The 13,259-nt window shown below is 32.9% G+C and overlaps 1 protein-coding gene across 1 annotated transcript in view; it reads right to left on the reverse strand.

Moving 5' to 3' along the window:
* Positions 1-13,259, reverse strand: part of LOC116526948 (ankyrin repeat domain-containing protein 36A-like) — a 75,515-nt gene that overhangs the window by 12,789 nt on the left and 49,467 nt on the right. Inside the window, exons 23-30 of the mRNA XM_032243710.1 lie at positions 10,492-10,696; positions 8,008-8,188; positions 5,963-6,880; positions 4,397-4,549; positions 2,748-2,818; positions 2,346-2,439; positions 1,806-1,851; positions 925-990 (exon numbers count right to left, since the gene is read on the reverse strand). Coding sequence (XP_032099601.1) covers positions 947-990; positions 1,806-1,851; positions 2,346-2,439; positions 2,748-2,818; positions 4,397-4,549; positions 5,963-6,880; positions 8,008-8,188; positions 10,492-10,696 — 1,712 coding nt within the window. The 3' untranslated portion in view covers positions 925-946. The remainder of the gene's footprint in view (positions 1-924; positions 991-1,805; positions 1,852-2,345; positions 2,440-2,747; positions 2,819-4,396; positions 4,550-5,962; positions 6,881-8,007; positions 8,189-10,491; positions 10,697-13,259) is intronic.

Consider the following 13,259-nt stretch of genomic DNA (forward strand, 5'->3'; position numbering starts at 1 on the left):
TGTGACACATTTAATGGGAAACAAAATATCATGTTAACAGCCTAGTAATAAAATTTTATTACCTTTCAGATTTTTTTTCGTTTGTCAGCACACATTCTTGTTTTGTTTTTGAGATGCAGTCACCCTGTCACTCAGGCTGGAATGCAGTGGTGTGATCTTAGCTCACTGAAACCTCTGCCTCCTGAGTTCAAGTGATTCTCCCACCTCAGCCTCCTTTGTAGCTAAACCTACAGGTATTCGACACCATGCCCAGCTAATTTTTGTATTTTTAGTAGTGACAGGGTTTCACAATATTGGCTAAGCTGGTCTTGAACTCCTGACCTCAAGTGATCTGCCCGCCTCAGCCTCCCAAAGTGCTGGGATTACAGGCATGAGCCACTGCACCCGGTCAGCACGTATTCTTGTTATGCTTTTAAAACTAGTTATTGATTTAGATTTTACTCATTAATAGATTCTAGTGCAGAAGCTATAGAGCAGCAGTCCCCAACTTTTTGGCACCAGTGACCAGTTTTGTGGAAGACAATTTTTCCACAGATGGGGGTTTGGGGAATGGTTTCAGGATGATTCAAGCACATTACATTTATTGTGTACTTTATTTCCATTATTATTACATCATAACATATAATGAAATAATTATACAACTCATCATAATATAGAATCAGTGGGTGTCCTAAGCTTGTTTTTCTGTAACTAGATGGTCTCATCTTGGGGAGATGGGAGACAATGACATATCATCAGGCATTAGAGTCTCATAAGGAGCGTGTAACCTAGATCCCTTGAACATGCAGTTCATGATAGGGTTTTCACTCCTATGAGAATCTAATGCCTTCACTTATCTGACAGGAGTTGGTGCTCAGGTGGTAATGTGAGCAAGGAGGAGTGACTGTATACAGATGAAGCTTCACTTGCTTGACTGCCACTCACCTCCTGCTGTGCAGCGTGGCTCTCAACAGGTCTTGGACCCCTCTGTGGCCTGCGGGTTGGGGACTCCTGCAATAGAGGACTCAGATTTAAATTTAGAGGAAGACAGGATGAAAAAGAAAGAATTGTATTCTTTATCTAAATGACTTCATAGTTAGCTAAGATAAAGTCAGTAAAACTTGAAAAGTTTATCAGCATTAATAAGAATGAAAAATATGCACAATATGCAATTACTCTTAAATATAATTTGCCGATAGTTGCACACTGAATTCCTTATCATGGTAGCTAAGTATCAGAGGTTCTCGTTTTTTCACTCTTCATTCATGTATTTAGCAACCATGTGCTGAGGTACTAGGACAAGCACTGGAATTACAAGATGAAGATGATACAGTCCACCCCTCAACAACTGTTTGCTATAATCTGAAAAAACAAACAGGCAATTCCCATAGAGAGTCATAGAAACAATGACAGGCATTTATCAGAAGACACAGAAGAGATACCAGCCCAGGTTTGTGTCAATATTGTAGGCTTTTTGGTGGAGGTGATTCATAGGTTGATAACTGAAGGATAAAGAAAATACACGTAGGATAGAGGGAAGAAGTAAATGCAAAGAGCTGGAGATGAGGACAATCACTGTGGAGCTCCATGTAGTCTAGTGTGGCTGGATGCTAGAACAAAGGGGCAGAGTATGGTGAGTGGTTAACAAGACATAACTATACACTTTCTTATGATTATGTTTTCACATTTTTCACTAAATGGATATAAGAAAAAATATTTAATGTAGTTTTTACTAACCAAGCAATGGAGAGGAATACAGTACACTACTTACATTTTATTTCAGAAATCAATGATTTGAATTTAATTCATAAATTTTGGCAACATACCTTCATCTACTTCTGTCGTTTCATTTTCTTGCAACACCTGTTGCCTCTGAAATAAATCAAATATTACTTATAATGTTTCAGTCAAACAAAAGACATTACCATGGAAACCTATTGTAAGTCAAGGAGCATCTGTACTGTAGATTGATCATTCCTAATCTAAAAATCTGAAATTCAAAATGCTCTAAAATCTGAAACTTTTTGAGCATAGACATGACACCACAACTGCAACATTCCACACCTTACCTCATGACAGGCTGCAGTGAAAACAGTAAAAACTACTACCTGCAAAAAATTACTGTAAAACATTGTAGAGAATTACCTTCTGGCTATGTGTATAAGTTGTATAAGAAACATAAGTGAATTTCATGTTTAGGTTCAGGTACCATCCCCAAGATATTTCATTAGGTATATGCAAATATTCCAAAGTCTGAAAAAAATCTGCTTCTGGTCCCAAGCATTTTGGACAAGGGATATTCAGCCTGTCCTACTGGAAAAATAAAATTCCTTTTCAGTATGACAGAAATTAAGAGATTGGCTTACCAAAGTTGAATTTTGCATGATTTTCTGAAGCTGCTCAATTTGGTCGTCTTGGTTTTTAATTATATTTCTTATCACGGAATTTTCTATTTCAAGCCTAAAATGTGCATTTTAAAATAATTACTGTCACACACAAATTTTTTAACATCATGTAAATTCTAAACAAACTTCTGAAGGTATAATTACACAAATTCTTAGAGATCTTAAAAGTAAATGTTTGGGCAACTGTGTCATTTTTCTACCTAGGAATAATGTAGAAAAATGATGTATTTTAATATAGTTTACAAATGAAACTTTTCCTTGGCTTCACAAAGGCATACTTATTATCATAACTGATAACAATTCTCATACTACAATGCTCTTTTGCTTTATAAATACTCAAGTTATTTTGTGTTCAAACTGTACTTTTGTATGTGGCCTTGCATCTTCTCAGCACGTCTTAAAGTCGCTGTAAGTTGATCTTGTATTTCCTGAAACTAAAACAAAGAATTAAAAACAAACCATTTATATTTGGAAATGACCTAAATGTTCATCAGTAGAAGAATAAATCAACAAAATATAATATATATAAAATATTGTTTTAGACTATCACAGTCTTTTTTATTTAAAAAAGGTCATAATTCAGGAAAAATCATCCCATTACCTGTTTTTTTGTAACTAATTTTACTGGAACACTGCTATACCCCTTCAATCCACAATTGTTTATGGATTCAAGCCATATTGTTTATGGCTACTTTCATGCTATAACTGCAGGGTTGAGTTATTTAAGAGGGATCTTATGGCTTACAAAGCCTTAAATAATACTATCTGGCCCTGTACAGAAAAGTTTACTGATCCATGCTCTAGGACTAAAACACAATATTCTTCTTGCTTTTGAATGATATTTTATCAGATAAATACTCAAACTTACAAATTGGTAAAATGTGGAAAGATAAAGGATTACCTCATGGTAAGCATTTATATTTTTGAATTCCAAACACTACCACATCAACTATAATTTTAGTTTTTTGTATGTATGCATTTAGTTTTATTGTAGCAAAGCAACTTGCACATTTTTAATATTTGAAACTAAGCATCATCTTTTCTTTGTAGGAAAAGTTCAAGAAATTTTAAAAATAAGCAGGAACAAAATTAAAACAAAGTCCATTCTAAGTAAGATCTTACAGGATCGTACTGACTCTCCCATTGAGTAGCAGGACTCAAGCATCATTAAAATAGAAGTCATTAAAAAGCATCATCTTAAACTGCAAGGTGTCCATTAAACATGCTAAAGGAGAAGCCCTGTTGTCTAAATGCCCACTTAACTCACCCAAACATCTCAAACCCACCCTTTGCTGATCTTCTATAACCCCCTTTTTAGTTTAGTTTTTTTTTAATAAACAAGAGAAAATAGATACAGGTTGGCAAATGCTAACTGTCCATGTTCATATAGAGACAGAGTGTACTCTCTGAGCCCAATACAAGGAGAGTAAGGATTTTCATCAAAATAAAAATTTATTCAGTAGAATGGCCTTTCTGTACAAAATTAACCTGAAATCTATGAAATAAGTATACACAGGTTCTTTATTCATTCAGAAAAGTAGAGATTAAAAATAAGATAATTTTCTGAAATATTTCATTAGACATTATCCTCTGAATTAATCTGGCTTTTCTCATCATGGCAATAGAGAAACCACTAAAAACAGACTGTTTAACAGGAAAACAAACAAACAAACAAACAAAAAAAACCTCTCTGAACTTATGTGAGAAAGGATGCATAATTTTCAACTTTCCAAGGTTAAATATTTAAGGAAAAAATATATGTATAAAAATGGCAGAATGAAAGCCAGAGATTAAGAAATAGGTGTATTATAAAGATAAAATTTTAATAAAATTAATAATAATGAAAATACAAAAGAAAGGCATCCACTATAAAATTTTAATAAAATTACTTAAAATTACTTAGAATGAAAATACAAAAGAAAGCCAGCCACTAAAATTAGTACCCCAAAAGCTTTATATTAGTTAACCACCTACAGATTAACTGTTGTTGGCATGTGAAGCTTCATACATACTTGACTTCTCATCTGGCCTGCTTTCTTCTTTGAATCCTCCAGCTCACTTTCTAAATGGATGGAGCGACGCAATGACGCATCCACCAAAGTTTTTGATGTTGATTCTTTGTGTAGGGCATCATCCCGTTTTTGTTGAAGTTGTCTTACAAGTACCTGATAAGATGTTATTTTTGTTACTGGTTTTACAAATCACCTTATTATTGAACCATTAATAATATTTAACTCTAAAGTATACACTTTGAAAAATATCACCACACAGACGAATTCACCTTCTTTTCCTCATATGTACACATTCCTGTTTATTACTGAATCCCATAAGGATACAGAAGGTGTTATCTTCCTATCAAACTAGTATTGTTACTCACACAACATATTCAGCTCACTAGTCATTCCTCCCCTGATGAATTTGTAATGCTTAAAACCTTCTGAAGTATCAAAAAGAAATGAGTATGTGGGTGGGACTGATGGTAGTAAATTACACATTGTGGAATGATTTCCCTCTTTTTTTTTTTTATTAGAAACTCAAATCAACCTCAGACTTCCTCACGTTAAATCATCTGCTTAAATCCTTAAATCTAGTAAAGTTAGATTTCTATTGCAGAACAAAAGTAAAATTCCAATGGCTTTAGATGGCAACCTACCCTCCACCTCCCAACCTGACCTCAGCTGCTATGTCTGACTACTCCATTCCTACTCTACATGAATCCTGCCACTCCTCATTAGTCTGAAATTCTCCTGAGTCTGAAAATTGGGGTCCAATGTCAAACTAATAGATCACAGATAGCTATGCCTCTCTTTGTTCTAGACAAATTTATAACCAAATGATAGTAATTAAGCCTTGACATAAAAATTATAAGCAAATTTTTCATAAAAATAACAAAGTAAATTATAAATGCAAGTAGGAAGATTAAATTAAATACAGTTTGGCTAAAATTTACCACATTTTCCTCATACTATAAGTAAAGTTAGATGCCTTTAAAAAGTGGAATGATCATATCTATATATAATTTGAGATTGAAATAGTTTCAGATTTAAGACAAATAGTTTCAGATTTAAGTCAAATTGACATGAAGAAAAACAAAACTGTACCAACTAAGATATATTTAAAGCTGCTGAAGAAAAATAATTATGACACAGGGAGTACATTTCAGTTCATCTGGAAAATCTGATTTTAACTGTCAAAGTACCCCACTTAATTGAATCAATTTCAAAACACCATTTTAGGTATATGCATTTCCATATATCTCATTTATCATGGCCTTAAAGTGTGGCAACATAAACACATTAAAATTATTATTTCAGCAGCATAAGACTACATTAATATTAGTCTATAATAACTTAAAATTTCATAAGTGACAAATTGACTTTAATCAGAGGAAAGTATCTCTCAGTTCTAACTTTGATTTGCTGGAAACAAGCAATGTTTCTAAGCTGATATAGCAGATATATTTATCATATGTATCCTTTTTTTGTATTCAACTAGATTCAACATTTAGCTCTAACCAAATATTACTTTAAATTTTACTTCAGGAAGTTTGAAAAATACTTATTTTTCTTGATACTCACTTCTCTTTCTGCTTTCTCTCTTTCATACTGACATTGTTTTTCTTTCAAATGATTAACTTCATTGATCAACCTCTTATTCTCTTCTTCTAGCAAAATAGAGCGCTTTCTGTACTCAGCTTGAACATTTTGTACTCTAGCATCACATTTGGCTTGAATATTAATTAATGTTTTTTCTTGATTGTCAGCTTTGTTGTGAGCATCATTCAGTTGCTGTTGAAGCAACATACTTTGTCTATGTAGTTGACATAATCTTTCCTGCTTTTCTATGCATTTTTCTACTTTATCTTGGCCATTTTTGTACATTTTTTCAATGTCCTTCATTTGACACTGTGTTTGGTTTAGGTCTCTTTGCATGCATTCAAAAACCAAAGTCTTTTCTTTCAGAGCCTCTCTTGTGTAACAGAGCTCAGTTTCGAGGCCACTGGACTTACTCTCAGCTTTAGAAAGTTGCTGAGAAAGAATCAGAACATGAGAATTCAAATTTTCCTGTAAATGACACCATTTATCTACTGTGCCCTGGAAAGCAAGCTCTTGGTCTCTTTCTGATGACTGATTTTGATCATGATCACGTAGAACAGCATTCAGTCTACAACGGTATGATTCAATTTCTGTTTCCAGTCTTTGGTTGCTTTCCTTTTCCTTCTCCAGTTTGGAACGGAGCATTGTGTTCTCATCTGTCAGAGCAGTAAGCCGTCCACTAGAACGGGCTATCATTTTTGTTAATGTTTCCCCATTCCATTTTAGAGTCTTTTGAAGGTCTTCATTCCTCCCTTTTATAATTTCAATGTCTTTTAAGTATTTCTTTTCCAGGTTTTGATTTTTAATTGTGTCTACTTCCAGCCTAAGCCTGGCAATTTCATCTTGCATCAAGTGGTTTTTATGCAACAGGTCTTCTTCTTTTCCATGACTATCAGAAATCTAAGCAAAACAAAGAAAACTTAACTAGTACCCAATAGGATAACATATTACGATTGCTTCTGAAATTAAATAATAACCTGTACATTTATACAATGAGAGGGTTGCCATAACTGGATATCTAACTGGAAAAAAAAAGTTGAGTCAAAACCTCAAACCTCATAGAGGTTTGAATTCCCCAAAGTTTAAAAATTTGAAGACAGTGAATCCATGAAGGCTTTTAAGAAACCACTAAATAATTTTTTTAAATCTCAGAATTTAAAAAAGGCTTTTACTGAATTACAACAAACCCCGAGGCATAAAGGAGTAATAACTGTGACTATATTATAAAACTGAGTTTGCATTCTAACACCTAATCTATGCTTCCCCCTAGAGTAAGAGCGTTAGCTTGGCAGATATTTGGACAGATGAATGAAATTTTCCAAATTCTTTAAGTTCCTTTTTCCTAAAATACTGTATAGATATTCTACTTTTCTAATATTGTTGTGGTCAGTTTTAAGAATGACATTTACTGATAAATGATATATCTAGGCATTGTGCTAAGCACTTCTACATGCACAAATCAATGAACTCATTTAGTTATAATTCTACAGTGAAAGTTTAAAAATATAAGCAAGCTGCAGGATTTTTCCCAGGTTTTCTGATTCTACTTCAAGTGCTCTTCCACCAAATCAGTTACTTCTGTTAGGTAGATACACACATACAAAAATAGTCTTTTATTTCCAAACACCAAAAGTCAAGAAAATTAAATTTATTGAGCTCCTCTTAGAAAATCATGACATTATTTGCTATTATGATAACTTTTATTTCCTTTCCATAACATTTGAAACAGTAGTTAACATGAAATAGGGAAAAACATGCTGAACTATATCACTAGGAACAACATTCTTACAATACCATTAAGTATATATTATTGAATATCATTGTTTTCAAAAGGTCTTTGAACTAAAATAAAATATTGATGTCAAGATTTATTATAAATAATTGTAGCTATAAATGCCATGATTCATTTTTTAAGATAAAATAAAATTTTTGGTTTTCGGCCTAAATAATATATACTAAATTAAAGAGATATTATAACTAATATTAATAAAAGTAGAAACATGAAGTTTCACCAAACATTAATTTACCTGATTTGAATCATTTTCCACAGTCTCCAATTCCACCTCCAGTGATTTGATGGCCAGTTTAAGTTGTTTTATCTCTTTGGCGTCTATCGCATATTGCTCTTCTATTATTATCTTTTCCCTAACTTTTTCATGCAACTTTTCAGAATTTCTTCTTTTCTCTTTTTCTTGTAGTATGGCATATCTGTAAATATACTTATCTTAGAATTTATTTTATCAGTGAAGATTAAGCTCTGTGATTTTTTATCTTGCCCAATTTCCACCTAAGGGGTCCAGGGAGTCATGCTCTACAAACCATGGATTCTCATCAGATTGGCTTTATTTGACCCTGTACATTGTGACTTGCTTTTCAATCTGACTCTGGCATAACATTATGAGACAAGGCAGAAAATATTTAATCAAAATATACTTCTTTGCCATGCCTTGAAATTGCCCTGCAAAGTCTCTTGTGGGAAAAAGTCACATTCTATAGGGAATCCCCTTATCTCTTTGTTTTCTTTCCTTTCTTTGCAGAGTCAGGAGATAATCAACAAAGAGCCAGGCACCCTTTTGGGTCCCATAAGAAACATTTTACAACCTGCTTTCTCTCTCTCTGAAATCTGCTGAGAGATTCCTCTGCAAAATAAAACTTTGTCCCCACAATCATTTATCTCAACCTGAACGTTCCTTTCCATTAATCCCAGGTCTTCAAATAAACTCAACCAATTGTCAACCAGCAAATGTTTAAATTTACCTATAGCCTGGAAGTCCCTGCTTTGAGTTGTCCCACCATTCTGAACCAAACCAATGTATAAAATGTATAAAACTAAGCTGCACCCCGACCACATTGGGCACATGTTCTTGGGACCCACTGAGGGCTGTGTCACTCATATTTGGCTCAGAATAAATCTCTTCAAATATTTTACAGAGTTTGACTCTTTTTGTTGATATCAGAAAACAAAACATTCATATGTTGGTTTATTATCCTAATAAAGTTTCTATGTTCTTAAATATTTTTCTTTCTAGTTCTCATGTTTTTAATTTCTCACCTCAATCCCATCCAAAGGACATGTATAAATTGAAGTGTATTGATAAAAGAACATCCTGCAAATCTGTAAGTTTCTGTTACTAGTAACTTTAGCAAATATTATTAAAAAGGATGTTGAAAATTATTCAGTAAAGTTGCAAGATAAAAATTATCTTTTTTTCACACAGTAATTACTCCTCAATTAGAATGGATTATTTAGAGTTAACTAAAATGAAGTTACTTTTTATAAATAAGTCGATATATTCACTAGAAATAAATTTTCATCTTCATGAAACATTGCAGGTTTCCCTTAGCATAATTTACATTGTACGATAGCACTTTCAGATGTCTTTATGAAATATATATCAGCAGATTGCTGTAATCCAAGACTAGATTAAGAATCTAGTATGTTACCCTACACTTTTTAAGATTGTTTTTTGGGTAACACTTTCAACCTATCCTGTTGATTAGTATATATTTTATAAACAATTTTAAAATCTGTTTTAAAACAACACAAGATCTAATATTTAATTAAACAACAAAGAATAATATGTGTCTTCAGCATAGAACTTTGAATTAATTTTATCTATGTAGCAGAGAGAGATGATGAATAAGCTAATCAGTAATCACTTTCCATTTTACTTTTTATTCCCTGCATATTAAGAATAAAATGATAATTTTTGTTTGTTTATTTTTCGAGAGGGAATCTGCAATGGCATGATCTCGGCTCACTGCAACCTCCACCTCCTGGATTCATGCGATTTTCCTGCCTCAGTCTCCCGAGTAGCTCGGATTACAGACGAACACCACCACACCCAGCTAATTTTTTGTATTTTTAGTAGGGATGGGGTTTCACTATGCTGGCCAGACTGATCTTGAACTCCTGACCTTGTGATACACCTGCCTCAGCTTCCCAAAGTGTTGGGATTACAGGCATGAACTGCCACACCTGGCCAATAATTTTTTAAATAATTATTCTGGAAAGAGAAAAATATCTATTTCATACTCTGTTGATTGAATTATAAATTAATATAAACATTCTTAAGAACAATTTAGAAACACTGATCAAATATCTTTTTTTAAAAGTTTCTATGCTTTAACCAGAATAATTTACCCAAAGTAAATAATTAGAAATGTAGAAAACTATGCGTATGTAAAAAATGTTCTTTACAGCATTAATACAAAAACTTTTTAAAACCTAAAATTCAGTTTGTCAATTAAATAATGGGATTTCCATAGGGTAAAATTCTATACACTCATTAAAACTACGATTTAAAAGAATATGCATTTAGTTATCAGGGAAGTATTCACAATTAAGAACTTGTGATATTATATTGAAGAATTTTGCACTCCACAAGATTAAGGAGCTTTCTTCCCTGTTAAATCCTAGAAAGAAAATCCGCGATTACAAAAATTATCCTTATACAACCTTAATAATAAACAAATAATTCAAACATTTCTTAAAAACTAGAATGTCATACCTCAAACTGCAGAGTGCTTTTTCCCATTCAGGTTTTTCATGCTCTAACTGTGATATTATTTCTTTTTCTTCAGATAGTCTCTTTTGTAGTATACTAATCTCATTTTTCATTTTTTGAATTTTTCCTGTAAGTCGCTCACAGTGATTTTCTATTGATCTTTCATGTAAATAAATTGCATTTTTAATTTTTAATAGGTGAGCACAATCTGTAAACAGGAAAAAACAAAGTAGAGATAAAATACATGAGTAGATTTTTTGATATAAAGGACTGTGCATTTTAACAAGCATTGATTCATATACTGAACAAATATTTACATGTTGAATGCCTACAAGGTGGAAGACATTATAGTAAGCTCTGCAGATAACACAACACCTCTGCTCTTGTTTTAGTTTAAAGTATAGTGAAGAACCAAGATAAAAGGTGACAATTATAAACTCAGATAGGTACTGTGAAAAAAAAAAGACATAGTTATATGATTGCATAAGATAATTTGATCTATACTTCACCCAGGGAAGATTTCCCTGAGGTAGACATGGCTACACTGAGAAATGAAGGATGAGAAGAAAATAGGCAAAGAGGAAAGCAAAGCATTCTGGCCAGTTTGCAGCATGTGATGAAGCTCTGCTGCAATCTGCTACTAGCTCTGATGGAGAACAGGTACTGATCTTTCTTCTTAACTGAAAAAAATATAAAAACAAAACAGACAAAATACATTAAACAATGATTTTCAACACAGTGGACTTTAGGCAATGAAGATGGTAGGTGATCACTGAAAGGCAGAAAACAAATACAGCAGGCCTTACAAATGTCCCAGCTCTTTTAACAGAGTTTTGACAGAGGTTCCAGGCCATGACAATGGGAGAAAATCTGACACAGAGCTGGGGTGATGAAGCTGAGAGGCTAGTAAAACTAAAGCAGATAGAGATGACAGGACAGAACACTGGAGAGAAGAAAGCAGTACAGGAAACAAATCCTTAAGATGTGCAGAGATTCCCATTTGAGTATTCAGTAGAGTAATGAAAAGTCCTTTTGTGCTAGGAAACTTCCTCAAAACAATGGGGAAAAAAAAAAAAAAACGCTTAAAGAAGATTATCTGAAACTATGCCTGGGGTTCACACCATGCCTGGAAGAGGGTCCATTCCCATGAGCCAGGCCAAAAAACCTCATACTTCATAGGACAATGAATAATCAGAAAGGTCTTGCCTCAGGAGTGAGGAATTACCCCAAATCTAAAAGCAAAAACAGAAACATTATCTTTATAAGTAAATTGCTGTACTCCAAATAAAACTCAAGACAATAAGTGAAGGCATGGAAGCTATTAAAAAAACAACCATCATATTTGTAGAGACACAAATTACATTTTCAGAGGTAAAAACTACAGTGGATGGAAATAAAGACAAATTAGGGATAACAAAGGAAAAGATTCCTAAATTTGACATGATAAACTGTGAGAAACTTTCAAGCAGCTAATATAGATAACTCCCCAAATAAAAAAGAAGGGACAGAAAAAAAAAATAAAGAAAAAATGGACAAAAATGTTTTAACTTTAATACAAACCATAATCCCACAGATTCAGGAAAGAAGTATCCGGGACAGAAAAAAATGAAAGTGTATCATTGTCATCTTTTATACCATCTATGATGTATAATATTATTTGAAGGTGGACTGTGATAAGTTAAAATTATATACTAAAAATCCTAAAGTAAACATTAAGATAGCAAAACAGTTATCTCTAATAAACCCAAAAATATATAAAATTGAATCATAAAATATAGCTGACTGATCTAAAAGAAAGGAGAAAAAGAAGGGGAACAAATAACAGCTGGGACTAATAGCAATCAAACAGCATCATGACAGAAAAACACAACTATATCAATAATCACACTATAAATGACACTTGTCTAAAAACCTCAACTCAAATGCAGACTGTCAGACTCAATAAGAAAGCAAGACCCAACTACATGCTGCCTATAAGAAATGCACTTTAAATGTAAAGACACAAATTAGTTAGAAGGTTGGAAAAAGATACATGTTAACACTTGTCAGAGGCAGCTAAGCGGGAGTGGCTGTATTAATACCAAAGTAGATTTCATAGCAAAAAAAAAAAAAAAAAAAATCCAGCAATAAATAACAAAAGGTCATGTCGCAATAGTTAAAGGATCAGTTAATGAGGAAAACATAACAATCCTAAGTGTTTATACCCCTAAAGACAAGCCAGCTTCAAAATATATGAGGCCAAAGTGGATAGAACTACAAAAAGAAATAGACAATTTCTAAGTAATCTGAGGTTTCAATACCCTTTACTCAATAAGTGATAGAACAAGAAGGCAGAAAATCAGCAAGAATAAACAGACTTGAACAACACTATGCTTTTCAAGTACCCATGGAACACTTACCAAAATAGACTATATTTTAGGCCATACCATAATTCTCAATTAAAGGACTGAGTCAGAAGGATTGAAGTCATACAAAGTATATGCCCTGACCACAAATCAATCAGATTAAAGACTGATAAGAAAAGTAACTCTGAGAAACACTCAAATATTTGAAACTAAGTAACACACATCTAAATAATCCTGGGTCAAAGAGGTAATGAAAATAGAAATTAGAAAATATTCTGAACTGAATAAAAATGAAAATAAAATGTGTCAGAATTTGCGGAATGCAGCTACAACTGTACTTGAATACAAATTTTAGCACTGCTGAATGTCTATATTAGAAGAATCTCAAATCAATGACCCTGACTTCTACCTTAAGCAACTAGATAA

This window comes from Sapajus apella, unplaced genomic scaffold, assembly GCF_009761245.1.
Source record: "Sapajus apella isolate SASKATOON/1434 unplaced genomic scaffold, GSC_monkey_1.0 scaffold52, whole genome shotgun sequence".
In the NCBI taxonomy this organism is placed as follows: domain Eukaryota; kingdom Metazoa; phylum Chordata; class Mammalia; order Primates; family Cebidae; genus Sapajus; species Sapajus apella.